The 15,276-nt window shown below is 48.6% G+C and overlaps 1 protein-coding gene across 1 annotated transcript; it reads left to right on the top strand.

Annotated features, from left to right (window-relative positions):
* Positions 1,432-12,756, top strand: LOC110390398 (zinc finger protein 345-like). Its single transcript, XM_021381675.1, is given in 4 exon segments — positions 1,432-3,899; positions 9,910-10,001; positions 10,106-11,439; positions 11,442-12,756. Coding segments are annotated over 4 exon segments (1,932 nt in total). The 5' UTR covers positions 1,432-3,564; the 3' UTR covers positions 11,613-12,756.

Below are 15,276 nucleotides of genomic sequence, written 5' to 3'. Positions count from 1 at the left end.
AGACATGGGAAGCCTGACTGCCAGTGAAGACTGAGGCAAAGAACTTGTGGAATACCTCAGCCTCCTCAATGTCTGTTGTTTCCAGTTCTCCCTTCTCATTTACCAGAGGGCATACACTCTACTTGGCCTTTCTCTTAATATATCTTTAGGATTAGGATAGGCAAAGTAAGGATGGAGCACATTAGGAAAGATCTGTTCTTAGACGTTCAGTGAGGAATTTTTTTATTGCTAATTGTTACCTAATAAGTACAATTATGGAAAAGAGAAAGAGAGAAACTTGGCTCTGACAGTGGTACATACCTCTATTTGGAGAGCTGACCAGCCCAGTGGGTTGCCCTGCACAGTGTTGACATCTGCTGTCATTGGCCATCCCCCAACGTGTCTGATGTTTCAGATGCTGCCCTCTCCCACAGTATGGCTCTAGTACAGCACGGGGGTAGGAGCTTGTTTTTAACACAGACATGAACTGAGGCAAGAGGAACCACACCTCCTCATGAGAGGAGTGCACAGGAGAGAGGTGAATCCACTTCCAGCTCTAGGACTACAGAGACAGAAGGAGAGGCCCCAACTGTGTTGAGTCACTTCACTATCCAAATGATAGGACAAGGAAATGATTTCTCTATCTTACTTTGCCTCTGATGGGAGAAAGAACACTGCTGAAAAGAAGTGTGTCTTTCTAAGAGCTGACTGCAAGCCCACTCCCTTGCTCCTCTCAGGGAGTGGAGGAAGAATGGGGATGAGGAAGGTAGGTGTTTTTAGATGGCTTTTCATTCTCTCTGCTCTAGTTTGTCAACAGTAAGGCTAACAGGCAGTAATTAACTTTCCCTTTGCTACTGACAGTAACCAGTGCATGAACTCCTCTCTCCTTAACCCGGTCCGCAAACTGTCAGCTTTTCAATGTATTTTCTCCCCCTATTCTGTTTAGGAGCGAAGGTGAGTAACCTGGCTGCTGGTGCTGAGCTGCCTGCTGCTGTTAAACCACCGCACTCAAGTTCCCTCAGTCTGCGGGATTCCAATGGAAGGAGGAATGCAGCATGCAGGTGCACAGAACAGAACAGGAGCTGGTGCAGAAGCTGAATATGCTCAGGGCCAGCAGCAGCTGTGTGCTAAAGACATCTTCAGTTGAAGGGATATCCTCATCAGAAAGCTTGGGAAGGTTTTGCACAACAAAGAAACCCCAGTGCTGTAGTTCAGGGGGTAGCACAAGCCTCAAAACAAGAAAGCAATCAAGCCAAGCACTAGCTAAACATAAAGTAACCTTACAAGAGCCGCTAGAGGTCGATCTTGCCTGCTGGATCTCCTAAGGAAAATCGGGGCCTGGCAAGGAGCAAGGAGGGAAATGGAAACTCCCTGCTTGGAGGTTTTACAAACTCAAAAGCAGGTAGGGGGTAGAAAGCATTTTAAAGCATACAAGAATCCATACATGCAGAGGTACAGAGCAAGGTCATCCTGTGTCTTTCATGGCCTAGAGGGAGGGGGAGAAATACAGCCCCAGCTGTGCTGTATTAGAAAGCCGAAAGGACAGCAGAGCATGCTGACTTCCTCTGCTCACTTCCTTATTTCCCAGCTCCAACCCCTTCCCGTGTCCCTCAGAGCACAACCCAGGCTGCAGGTCTGGGAACAGCTGCTCCCCTCGCTGCACCCTATCTGGCCCAGCTGTTGTGCTGGGCAGGAGATGGAGCTGGGACGAGGATTCCGCCTGGGGTAAAGCAGTGCTGGTTCTGAACCGCCTTTTGCTGCTCCCCTCTCCCCTCCCAGTGCTGCTGGCAGGGGCAGAAGAGCATCCTTAAGCAAGGAGACTGTCCCCCAAAGCATCAGAGAATGGGTTAAAGCTTCTCTGCACAAGCAATGAAGGGTACCTACCTTGGGTGCTGAGCAGGCTGCTCCCACCTCTGTTGCCAGCAGCCTGGCTCCTTGGAGTTGAGTAGAGCAGAGGATGTCGAGTGCCCTCAACCCAGACCCAGCCACAGGACGGCCCTAGTGCACCTCCTGCCACCACAATGCTACCTGCATGGCTTCCAGCCAGGCTCTCTTCACAGGGTTCCCCTCCCAGGTCTGCTCCTGGGTGGGGAAGCAGTGAGCTCCTCCACAGCCTTTTCCCACCTGGAGCATCCTAAAAGATCCCAGACTCCCAGGCTGTTCCCCTAGCAGGACAACTCCTTGCCCAGAGCTCAGTTTAATCCCAGTGCTTAATCCCTCTGTCCCTCAGCAAGGGTCTGGTTGTGCCCAAAAGCACACTGAGTTGAGGTCTGCTGTTCAACCAGTGTTCCAAGTCTGCACGGATTCAGGTGCCGGGCAGTAATTCACAAAAGCAAGAACACCCAGAGCTGGATGCTAGGCATCTTGCATCGTTTAAGAAGCAGGCATAGAATCATTGATGGGTTGCTTTCTTTTGGTTGTGTAACAGTTACAGAGCAATAGTGTGCAGAATCCAGCCGCCAGCTCATCAGCCTAAGGTGGCCGCTCATTATCAGGTCAGATCTCCACCCAAACGTGTGTGTTTTATCATGCTAATTAAGCGTAGGTTTCTCTAGAGCATCTTTGCTTCCTTTAGTGGTGACAGCTGCACGTACTTGTGGTCAGACAAAGTAGTGCTGTTTAATACATTGTTAGCCAGATTCTTCCAAATGTTCTCACTTCAGTCCCACTCAAGGCTAAGTAAAGCGCCCATACAACCACAAATCCATGTTATAATCGACAACATACGCCAACCTCTCTGCTTTGTTTCCTAAAAAAAAGTTTGACTGTCGAGTGGGTCCCACTTACCACCTTGCCTCTGAGTTATGGGTTTCCACTGGATTACTTGTGCTGCTTTCCTCAGGAGCTGCTTTCACAAGGGTTCGATTCCTTTCTCTTTTGCTGCTGTGTGAGCATGAAGCGGGACAACATACGATCCCAATTCGTACCTGATGTAACGCATCACAGATGCATGGGACAGGCAGTGGAATGGGTAATTGTTCTGTGGACCTTGTTTATGTGAAAGTAATGCATCAGTCTGGTTCAGCGAAAGTGCTATCAATTCTTAGGAAGTTCTCAAGGCGCTCATTGGAGTTTTTGGATAAAATGTTACTCTTCCTCTGCTTCACCCCTGAAAATATTTGTCCCCAAATACAGGTACTGCCAGAAAGCAGTGAGATGACTGAGATAAAAGAAGACAGAATAAAATGTCCTTGCAAAATTAGATCTGAGAAGAAAAACCGGTCAGACAGACTTATCTTGCAGACAGACGGCAAGAGATGCTAGCTGAGCCCCTGCTTGTAAATCTCGTTTGCTGTGCAGAACAAAGAGTGATGGACTCTATGGGATATAAAGGCAGCTCCAGATGGGCAAAGCAACAAACTCAGAACCCACATCACCAAGTAGGTGTAAACAAAGGAAACGAAGGGCGGTACTTACTGGGGGTGGCTAATGGGTGCACCGAGAAGAGTGCGAACCCCGAGCACCTCAGGCAGCGGGGAGCGGGCGGAGCAGCGCCGGGATGCGGGGACAAGAGGAGCTGTACCCCCGGCACCCAGAGAGCCCCCCTAGCGGTGCGCCCCAGCGGACTCTCCCTTTATTCGAATAATGCAAGCTGAAGATTCCTCTCTGCCTCTTTGTGCGATAAAGATGACTGAGCGAGCCGACCGCAGCGGGAATTTTCCTCACAGCGGCCCACGGCGATTCCTGCCCGCGCTGCTGGCGGGACGGCCCGCACCGCAGCGGGGCAGCCCCACCGGAAGTGCCCTCCCTCACGGCCGAGCGACTTCCGGTGGACGGGGGCGGCCCTGGGGGCGGCGCCGCGGTTCTGTCCGAGCGCGGCCGCCCGTGCTGCTGCTCCCGGCGCGGAGCTCGGCCCTGCGGGCAGCTCCAGGCCTCAGTGCCGCGTCCGGGAGAACGCTCGGCTCTTCCCAGCGGAGCGGGTGAGGCCGAGCGAGGAAGGGCCCGGCAGAGCGTGCGGGGCCGCGGGGCAGGCCGGGGAGCCGGGCCGAGCACCGGGAGGAGCCGTGCGCGGGGCTGAGCTGCAGCTGACGGGGTTAAGCAGCCGGCGCTGGGCCGCGTGTATCATCACTGGTCGTCTTGAGTGAGGTCACACGGTGTGTGCGGGACAGCTGGGGCACCGGGCCCGGCCGGCGTAGGTTCCCGAACGGCAGAGCCCTGCTGAGCGGCTGGGCACTGCTCAGTGTTAGAAGATTGACCTCGCCCACCTGGGGCATTAGAATTAGACATTAGAATTGGCGCCGAGAACTGAGTCTCTGAGTGTTACAGGAGCAATGAGGGGATGTTTCCTGAGGCAGGAAAGGAGGACACTTGATTAGCTGAGTCTGAATTCTCTGGCAGGTCACGGCTTCCCGGGTTCTGCCCGACTTTGGCCGCTCCCCTCCGTCAGAGCTATTAAAAGGCAGGAAAGCCTGCCTGACCCCAGAGGGGCAGAGTGGGACAGAGAGGAATTGGCAATCAACGTTAACCATCGTGGAGTGAATACAAAACCAAAGCAAAGCAAAATAAAAACCTGCCAACAAGTCTTGGAAAGCGGAGTAATTATTTATTAAAAAATAGTAATATTTTTTTTTTAAAAGGAAAAAGCATTAGCCATAGGCATTCCTAGCAGGGAAGTGTGTTGCGTCCCCAGGGTCCAGGTCAGGGATATCACCAGAAAGCTTCCTAGCCTGGTTCACCCTTCCAGTTATTATCCTTTACTGATAGCTCAGGCTGGCAGCCTGCTGACAGAAGCCTTAGGGCTGTCATATGGGACTTCAGGGGATTGGGGTGGTTAGTGGATGGAGCGGGAGTACAGGTGGTGTTCTCTGTCCCTTCAGTGGCAGTGAGGGATACTGAGAAGACCAGGAAAATGCTTCTGATAAATACGTGGCTGAGAAGCTGGTACCACTGCAGGAACTTTTTTTTTTGAGGATGAGGCGGTTTACTGGTTTGCTCTGCAACTGGCCTGATGGCTGCAAATGGGTCCCATCTGTCTCAAAGGGAGAAAAGGATCCCAGCGAGTTGCTGGCAGGGCTCGTTGAGAGGGCTTTAAATTAGGTGTGAAGGGGAAAGGGGATAAAAAGAGGCTCGCTAGAGATGAGCCCTGGGGACAATGCCGAGGCTGGAGGTGAGGTCAGTGGCTCAGCTGAAATGCATCTACACCAATGCATGCAGTGGCCAACAAGCAGGAGGAGCTGGAAGCCATCGTGTGGCACGCAAACTATGACTTAGTTGCTACTACTGAAACAGGGTGACATCACTCTTACAGCTGGAGTGCTGCAATGGATGGCCATATATGCTCTTCACAAGGTGCAAGCAAGGAAGGAGGAGTGGTGGCGTGGCTCTCTATAGCGGAGAGCATTTTGATATCACACAGCTCGGGGCTGGGAATGATAAGGTCGAGTCCCCGTGGGTCAGAATCAGGGCAAAGACCAGCAAGGTGGGCATCTTGGTGGGGGTCCATTACAGACCACCAGACCAGGGGGAAGAGTCAGATGAGGCATTCTGTGGGCAGCTGGAAGGAGTTGTGCAATCACTAACCCTTGTTCTCATGAGGGACTTCAGCTTCCCAGGGGTACCCTGTTTGGAGTTCCTCACCAAGACAATTCTCTGTGTTCTTTTACAGCACTCTGCAGGATGACAAACAGAAATGCTGTGTTTATGCTGACATTCCAGTCTCTAATAATGTTGCTACTGCTGTCCCAAAATCTGGGTTCTCTAGCTTGGTGTGCACACAGGCATGAGATATTTATTTCAAGTCTGCATAGAGATGAGTGCTGAGTAGTTCACTCATGGGGCTAGCATGCTTTCTGTGTATATAGATTTCTTTTGTGGACGAGGAATGTAGGATCACTGTTGCCTCTGATTCTACTGATAAGAGCTTACCTACAGGAATGGTTAACTACTCATCACTTCCATTTGGAGGGTCAGCCCTTTCCTACTTTCAGTTCTACCTCCTGTAATTGATAATCAGAGCTGATGCCATTTGCAGCTGGTGCATTCCATTCAACCCCTCTTTGTACCAGGATACATTCAGTTTTAAAAGTTGGAATGGATTTGAAGCAGGGCAGAGAGTTCAGAGGTACTAGATGGAAGCAGAGCTGTGGAATAGGGTTAAATGGAGGAAAAAGTGTTATTCATAATTTATTAAATCATAATAGAAATATACTCAGTCTATTAAGACATAGATTGTGGCCCCATTGAAAGGAAAAAGTGCTGGCAGACAGCTGGTGTAAATGCATGCATTGTGCATGGACAAAAAGGATTTATTTGTAAGAGAAACACTGTCAAAGCCAAAGATATTTGTCTTGACACAACATGAACTATCTGTTATTTTGAAATGCATCCTGATTAACCCCCTTCCTTGTTACTGGGAAAAAAGAGAAAGCAAAGATCCAGTAGAACCCCTTCAAATACCCAGACCTGTGTTAACTGTGACTGTATTAACTGTTGTATCTTTTGTTTGATTATATTTGTGATTTTTGTGTATTACATTACAAAACAGGTTAGCCTTGCGTACATCGTTACTAAGAGAAAAAAGAGTGTGGGATGTTGAATGTAACAGGCAAAACACGATTGAAGGATGTACGTGTGATGCATGTTTTGAGCCTCCAGGTGGTGTCAAGGACATCTCATAGGTTCTGTGGTAGGGGAAAAGCTGTTGCTAGCAAATCCCAGCAAAGGCAGAGCTGGCTTGCTCAACTGTAGAATCCCCACCAAAGCACGTGTAAGGATGGGGTCAAATTTTGGTCAGGCATCTCATGGGAGTGCCTGACCTACTGGACCACTGGAGACCCTCCAAGACGCAACCAGACCCTTTTGAGAAAGTTCCAGCATCCGGAGAATGCATGCATAGCCATCGGTGCCACCCCCCAATAAACGCAGCTTTATATAAACTCCTTCTGGGGAAGGGCCTTGTTGACCCTGCCAGATCCAAGAGTGGAAACTATCCATCTTTCTGTCTTCCTCTCCTTATTCCTCTGTCTCTCACTCTCCTCTCTCTTAGTATTATCATCTCTCTGATTTCTCTGTTCTGGAGAAGTACGGTTTCTTCATTCCAGTCCACCGGGCCTACACTCTTCAGTGTCTCTTAAAACTATTCAGAACTAGAAAAATAAAAAAAAAAAGAGCAACCCTCAGATCTTCCTCACAGCTACTGGCCATCTTCCCCTTGTGTGTTACCCTGCACCTCTTTCCTGCGTTGTATGGGAGTTATGGCCTGAAGCTGTGACTGAGCACCTGGGGAAGGGACACAGCCAGCCCTGGGAGCACAGGTGGAAGCAATTCACCTAACCTCATTGAAGGGCTGGCTGCCACGAGGAAATCCCACCTTTTGGAGTATTTGGTGAGCCCCGATCCTCGGGATGGGTAAGCAAATCTTCCTTTCTTTATCTAGATTGTGACCATCACCCTTTTTGGGTAATTTAGGTGCTGAGAAAGACTAGAGAATCATCTCTATTCAGTAATGTATCATCAATATTCAATAATGCAGGGGATTCAGAACAGGTTATCCCATGGTGGTAGACCAAGGAGAAGGGAGCTCACTGTGCACAGTACAGCCTTGCTCTGACCAAAACTCCCCTGTCCAAGGCGAGTTGTTGACTGCAGACTTTGTAAGTCTAGCAGGCATAAAAGGATGTCTGAGAGAAGCTAGGGGAGGGACTTTGAGACTTCTGTTTATAGCTTCTGGACAGTTTCTCTTACAGCCCTATTGGCTGCACCAACACTGGAAACCAGACCAGTGCTCTTTTTTCTTTTTGTCTTCATCCCATCGCATCCATCTCTCTCTTTTTCTTTATTTTCCCCATGTAAAGTTGTTAAGTATCACACTCTTCATTTTCTTATAAGGTTGCATACTTTAGCTGCACAGCTTAGATAAATGTAATTGTAAGACTGCCAATACTTTTAAGATAATTGTAGTACAGAGAGTCTCATTAAAATTGATGATTGTGTTTGGAGTGAGAGTATTGAGTCGCCTAACTCTAACCAAAGGGATGTGCAAATCAGGTCACCCTTCTCTTGCTTCTGTGGTTGGACCCATTAAAAAGAAGATAAATCCATTATACCATCATTTTTATGCTTAGCACCACTATGAATCACTAAGTAGACTGCAAGGTGTAATTAAAATCAGAAGCACAGCATCAGCAGATGGTGATTTAATCATCACAGGCTGGTTCAACTATGCTGTTGTTCAATATTCTCTCTTCTCAGTGAAACCCTAAAGACCATGGTTTTTGTTGTACTCTGTGTGCCTGAGCGTGGGGAGAGGCGGAAGGGGCTGTGTTCAGATTGCTCTTCCGTTATCGACGTGCTTTCCTGCAAGTCCTGTTAGATGAGCGTACCATTTTCTAACAGTTTTTCTGCAGCGGATTCTGGGGGAGCAGTCCTCTTTCATCTTGCTTCCAATAAATTAAAAGATCCTCTAGTTGGCACAGGCTGTCCTTCATGTCCTTTTTCCCATTCGTAATGTCACTGTTCAGTTGTTCGCTGCTGCTGCTTGCCCCGCCTGCTTAGGGGAAGTTCCTTTGATTACGATGTGCAGAGTGTTTATGACATGAGAAGTTGTGGGTGACAGAAAGTTTTTCTTTCCAAATCTGCTGTAACTTCAGCAATTCCACTCTGTGCCACAGCAGAAATGTGGTACTGGGCTACTTCAGTAGCTTTTGATTCAAGGAGGGCAAGGGGCCCTGCAAAGTATGCACACTGCCACCTCCCTTTCTAGCATCAATGTTTGAAGCTGGCACCAGGTCACGTGATAAAAACATCAAAACCCCAAATATTTCTCATGAGTATTTATAATTGTGGAGTGAGTGGTTGACACAAATTTCTTGCCCAGGAGCCAGAAATCCATTTTGGCAGTTTGGCCCACAATACTTCATTTACATTGGTGATCTCAACTCTTTGCTGCCTGAATTGCATGCTCAGCTTCCCAGACCCCAGTGGGGTTTCCATCACTGATATCTCGTTCCTGGAATGCTGCAGTTAGACTAAAGATAATGCCAGGAGGCTGATTATAAATCAGGACTCTAGGAATGGGTAAAACTAATGCTTCTTTTTTTCCATGCTTCATTACTCCACTTTGAGAGGTGTGTTTGCAGATACAGATAAGCAGTTTATCAGGGATGGATAGAACTACACTATACACTCCTAAGGGTGAAGCAGGGATCTATTTATTCATATAATGTAGATACGCTGGAGTGATTTAACAGTGACTTAACAAGACTGGAGATGACTGGGTGCACTTTTTTATGGCATAGTGGTTCGGGTTAAACACATGCATGCCAGAGACTCTCCAGAAGTTTAGAGTGGACCCCCTTGCTTTCTAAACTCCTTGAACCATGGAGGTAAGGAGCTGCAGTGAGGCTGGATCCACTCCTAGTCTCAGAGTAGGTCAGTGGTTTATGTCTAAGGGATTCTATGTGCACAATCACTCTGAGATATACTCTTAGCGGAGCTAACAAAGGCTAGAACAAACCCTTTGTCACTCACTGAGGTTCTGAATCAACAAGTTTTGTTGATGTCAAGAGTCACTGCTGGCAAGTAGGCGTGAGTCAGGAGGGGGTGATCAGCTCCCTGCAAACAGCCCTTTGTTTTGCTGTATTGACTGCATGTTGCCACCACCTCCAGCAACCAGGTGACTCCCAGGTTACTGCTTGTAGCATTTTGTGCCTTTCTGTGTCAATTCCCATAAACCTTTTTGAAGCCTTGGGCATTGAGCACTGTGGAAAAAAACAAAACATCCTGAAGGAATTTTAAAGAAAACATCCCTGCATAATTTTCAGAGATGTGAAAGATGTGTTGGGCTCCATAGGAAGCCAGTATGTGTTGACCAGGTGTCATTCAGGCCCAAATTGTGGTTTCAGAGTTGAGTGGGACACATAACATTGTTGGATAAGCAGCTCTGCCAAAGTCATGGAAATCCTCTCATCTCCTCTGTTTCTTTCATTTAAGCGTCACTTCCAGCCCCAAGCCCGTGGTGATCTCCCTGCTGGAAGGAGGGGACGTTCACAGCCTGGAGGCCATGGCAGGAGACCCCAGCGCAGGTGAGGTGGTGGAGGAAAGGAGGAGGTTGGGCTGGCAAAAGCCATCTCTGGCTGGGAAATATTTTGGCACCGTGTGCTATTTCTGAATTTCCTCTGTTATCCAGCAGGTGATGGTATCACAACTGTAAAGGAAGATCTGCAGAATAGTGGCATGGCCCAGAGGCAGGGTGTTAGCATCTCTGTTGGAAAAATCAGGAAGGATGTCCAAGGGGGCCTGGAGCAAGGAGAGCACGTCAAGAAGCCACTGGGAAACCATCCAGGAAAGAGAGCGAGGAAAAACCTAGACTGCAGCACAGGTCAAAAGCAACGTAAAGACTCAAGGAACAAGGAATTGTGCCGTAAGAAAAGTCAGAATCCATGTGATGGGAGCGAGAAAAACTTTCAAAGTAATTCTGACCTTGTTAACCAGCAGCACATCCCTAAGGGAGACAGACACTTTAAATGCCTTGAGTGTGACAAGAGCTACGTAAAACGTTGCAATTTGCATATCCATCAGTGCATCCACACATCAGAGAGACCCGACAAATGCCCCGAGGGTGAGAAGAACTTTAGTTCTGAACTTCATTCCCACCGGTGGGCGCACTCAGAAGACAGACCTTACAAGTGTCAGCAGTGTGGGAAGAGCTTCAAAAGCAGTTCTAAACTCCTTGCCCACCAGCACATCCACACAGGAGAGAGACCCTTTAAGTGCCCTGAGTGTGGCAAGAGCTTCAAAAGCCGTTCTGACCTCATCTACCACCAGCGCATCCACACAGGGGAGAGAGCTTTTAAGTGTCCCGAGTGTCCGAAGATCTTCAGAAGCAGTTCTGACCTCGCAATCCACCAGCGCATCCACACCGGAGACAAACCTTACAAGTGCCCTGTGTGTGAGAAGAGCTTCCGGCAGTGTTCCCACCTTATGATCCACCAGCGCATCCACACCGGAGACAGACCCTACAAGTGCCCCATTTGTGCGAAAGGCTACAAAAGCAGCTCTCATTTGAAGAGCCACCAGCGCATCCACACTGGAGAAAGACCGTTCGAGTGCCCTGTGTGTGGAAAGAGCTTCAAAAGCAGTTCCAACCTCATCCGCCACCAGCACATCCACACAGGAGAGAGACCCTTTAAATGCCCCGAGTGTGAGGAGACCTTCAAAAGCAGTTCTGACCTCATCTACCACCAGAGCATCCACACAGGAGAGAGACCCTATAAGTGCCCTGAGTGTGGGAAGAGCTTCAGAAGGAGTTCCAACCTGACAATCCACCATCGCATCCACACAGGAGAGAGACCTTTTAAGTGTCCACAGTGTCCAAAGAGCTTCAAAAGCAGTTCCCATCTTATCTACCACCAGCTCATCCACACAGGAGAGAGAGCCTTTAAGTGTCCTGAGTGTCCAAAGAACTTCAAAAGCAGTTCCCACCTCATCCGCCACCAGCGCATCCACACAGGGGAGAAAGACCCTTTAAGTGCCCTGAGTGTGGGAAGAGCTTCAGAAGCAGTTCCAGCCTCAGAGTTCAGCAGCACATCCACGCAGGAGAGAGACCCTACAAGTGCTCTGAGTGTGGGGACGGCTTTAGGAGCAGTTGTAAACTCAAATCCCACAGGCACATCCACAGAGGAGACAGATCATAGAAGTGCCCTGAGTTTGTGAGAAGCTTCCAGCCTTCTTACCTCCCAGCACATCCACACAAGAGACAAAACCTGCAAGTGCCACGAATGTGAGAAGGTCTTCAGCTAGAGCCTACCTGTGGATTTGCATGATGGTGAACTTCACAAGTCCTTTGAGCAGAGGAAGAGCTATGGAGCCAAAGAAAATCACGTTCCTTCTTCCTTCCAGGGGAATCGCCCATATTGCTCTCTTTATGCTGGAGACAGGTGAGTGGACACGCAAAAGAGAATCCAGTGGTTAGAGCAGGTGGATCAGAAGTGTGTTTCTGCCTGGTCTGTGCGCAGGGAGTTGTCTGAGGAAGTCACTTCTCACCCCTGGAGAAATTCATCTGCTGTGGGGCAGCAGATGAAGATCCAAAGGAAACCTTAACTGGTCCAAGAAGTCACCAGGGAGGATGAAAACATCTCTGCAGGGAGTGCAGGAAGAGCTTCAGGTGGGACTTAACTTTTAGTAGACCCCAGTAAACCGACACAGGAAAGAGCCCCTATGAGCACCTTGACTGCAGGAAGAGGTACATCTGGAGCTGGGAGCTCATCGCACACCAGTGGATCCCAGTACGGAACACTGTCCCCAGTGAATGTGCTGCCTGCAAGAAGAACCTCTGCCACAGCTCAAACCTTGTGAGAACATCGACACTGGGAGAAGTCCTACCCATGCCAGCACTGCAGCAAGTGCTTCAACCACAGCTCCAAGCTGACAAAACACCGATGAGTCCACGAGACAAGAAGCCTTACAAATGCCTCAAGTGTGAGAAGAGCTTTGTGCAGAGAGTTCCTCACTCGCAGGAGACTGCACTCATGGAAGAAATGCTACATATGTCCCAAATGGGGGAAAAGGTTCAACCGATAACAACGAAAAAATCTCTTTTCGTACCTCATTTTTCTTTTGCTCTTCCTGCAAGCAGCTTTTTGAACTTGTTTCCTAAGGAATAACGTATGTGTAGGAATGTTCTGTGTGTCTGTGTGCATGTGTTCCTCTCAGTAATTTCCGATTCCACTGATTAATCAGATGCAAAGGGAGAGCAGTAAAGTAGCTCTTGCATGTTTACTGAAAATCACTTGCAGTTGAAAGGGAAGGGGCAGAATAAAGAAGCTAACTTGTCCCAAAGTTTTTGTTTTCCTTGGGGTCTGGCCCTATTTTCTTAAGATAAAAAACGATGCATGGAAGATGGGGAAATGTGGAATCAAAGAGTCAGTTGAGTTGGGCTCTTAAAGGTCATGTAGTCTAACTCCCCTGCAACGAACAGGGAAATATACAGCTAGATCAGGTTGCTCAGAGCCTTCTCCAGCCTGACCTTGAACGTCTGCAAGGATGGAGCATCCACCACCCCTCTGGGTAACCTGTTCCAGTGCCTCACCACTCTGACTGTAAAAATCCTTTTCATTATATCCAGTCTAAATCTCCCCTCTTTTAGTTTGAAAATGTTTCTCCTTGTCCTATCACAACAGACCTGCTAATTGTCCCCTTCTTTCTTATAGCCCCATTTAGATACGGAAAGGCCGCTCTCAGGTCTCCCCAGAGCATTCTCTTCTCCAGGCTGAACATCCCCAGCTCTCTCAGCCTGTCCTCGCAGGGCAGGTGTTCCATCCATTGGATCATTTTTGGAAGGAGGGTATATTTTTTTTTTTTTTTAGCACTGACTCCAGCCCACTGCTTGCTTCTGGGAGAAGGTATGTTTGGTATACGCTGCCATCACCCTTCCTAACTGTGCTACACATTGGCTATACTCCTTTTTCCAGATGGTTTGATCAGGAGCTCAGGGCAGCTGTCAGACACCAAGCTCAGCTGGCTCAGATACACCTGTGAAAAGCTTGGTTTTTTGTTCCTACATTCAGCATCCCAAGTTTCAGCAGGTGCCGGGAGCAGAAGTCAGTGCAAACCCACAGGGTGCATATCTCTCTAGCACTGAGATTTTGGAGTGCAAGAAGCTCTGCAATGCATGTTTGTGTTGGAAGATATCCCTGCACTGGGGCACGATTCTCCTCACTCATGCTCTGCAAGGCTGGCTGGGCAGAAAACGTGCTCATGTGTCTCCCCTCTCCTATGACCCCAGAAGGTGTTCCTTATGGAGCAGTTTCCTCTGGAGTCACCATATCCTCAGAGACGTGCAGGAGCATTGGGAAGACTTTCCCCCTCTGTATTTTCTCTCCCCCAGATCATTTTAATTGCTGATTTCCCCCCCAGGTTTTAAGGTGCATCAACATTTGCAAAGGTCAGTTTTTTTTCCCACTCACAGAATCTACCTGTTTTCTCTCTGCTTTGGGGAAGAGGCCTTCCACGGGAGTTCTGAGCCCTTGCAGAGTTGTGACTGCAGCGCCCAGGCTGCAGGACCAGCAGAATTTTGGAATCCAAGGTGGTTTGTTTTCCTTACGATTGTAGGATGGAACGCCTGAAGGAAGGGGACTTCCATTCTTGAAGCTGATGCTCACGCAGGATGATGTGCAAGGAGGACTTTGTCACTTGGCTAGTTGAAATAGCCGTTGTATCCAGCCTGGCAGCATGTGTTAAGGGTTCAGGAACCCAGAGCCCAGCTGCCACACAGAGCAGCAGTCTTGGTGTATCAGTCCATAGACTGCATCCAGTGCAGCGCTCAGCTGCCACATGTGCTGAAGATGATTGTATGTTATTTTAATATAGCTTCTGTATTTGGAGAGAGATCAGCCTTTGAAAGTTTGAAGTATTGATTACAAAGCATTCCAACGGACTTAGTAAAAATCCAGTTGAGTTGTTGAAAAAGCTCAGGACTTGAGTTTCATTTCGCTCTGCCTTTCTATTTAGTGAATGGCATTCATCATAGAGATTTGAAAATAAAAGGGGAGCAGTTTGGGCCAAAAAAAGTTTGGAAGAGGCAAATTTCTTATATGTAAAAAGGTAATGAGATAGGTATCATATCACTGATCCAGAGCGTTTTGTTTAACTGACAAAATACAGCGATTTTCACCTATAAACCACACCAACTTTTACTGAAAAAGTATAAATTTGTTCAAAATGTCCAAAATTGTCCAGTTCTCCCTTGTCTGTCTCCCCCACCCTCCCTGCCACTCTGTTTTGCAGAGCCTGTGTCCCTCTATTGCAGCATCCCAGTTGAGCAAGCTGTCCCACCACATCCCATTAATCCCAAAGTGTCCAGTTGTGTCTCAGTATATGGGGCTCCATCTCCTACCTGTGTGCATGTGGGCTGCAGCACTTCAGCTCGTTCAGCCTCATTGCAGGGCAACATGAGCAGTGACCCCGATCAGAAGAGCACTGCACATGGAGCAGTTAGAGCTGCACTGCACTGTGCTGCATGTCTGGTGTGGCCACGTGGGACTGTCCATGACACAACAGCCATTGCATTCACAGGAGATCTAGGAAATACAGCTGTTCGAGATGAGAAGGAAGTAGATTTAGCTCTCCCTATTGCATGCGTTTCCTTTTGTCCAGCCAACCACCTCCATAGGCTGCCCTGAACATACTTGTCCTGAGCGGGCATCTACTATCAGTTTGGTTGCCCAAATGAATGCCTCACCAGGCTCCAAGGGGATGCCCCCAGATGCAGCCCTGTCCCTCAGAAATGCTTGTTAGTGCTTGCAGTCCCGTGCAGATGTCTTGGACCACCTCTAGGGCCACAAATGTCACCAGATGTTT

The sequence above is a fragment of the Numida meleagris genome, linkage group LGE64 (assembly GCF_002078875.1).
Source record: "Numida meleagris isolate 19003 breed g44 Domestic line linkage group LGE64, NumMel1.0, whole genome shotgun sequence".
NCBI classification, from domain to species: domain Eukaryota; kingdom Metazoa; phylum Chordata; class Aves; order Galliformes; family Numididae; genus Numida; species Numida meleagris.
The sequence above is the reverse complement of the archived record's forward strand: the minus strand, read 5'-3'. Positions and strand labels throughout refer to the sequence as shown.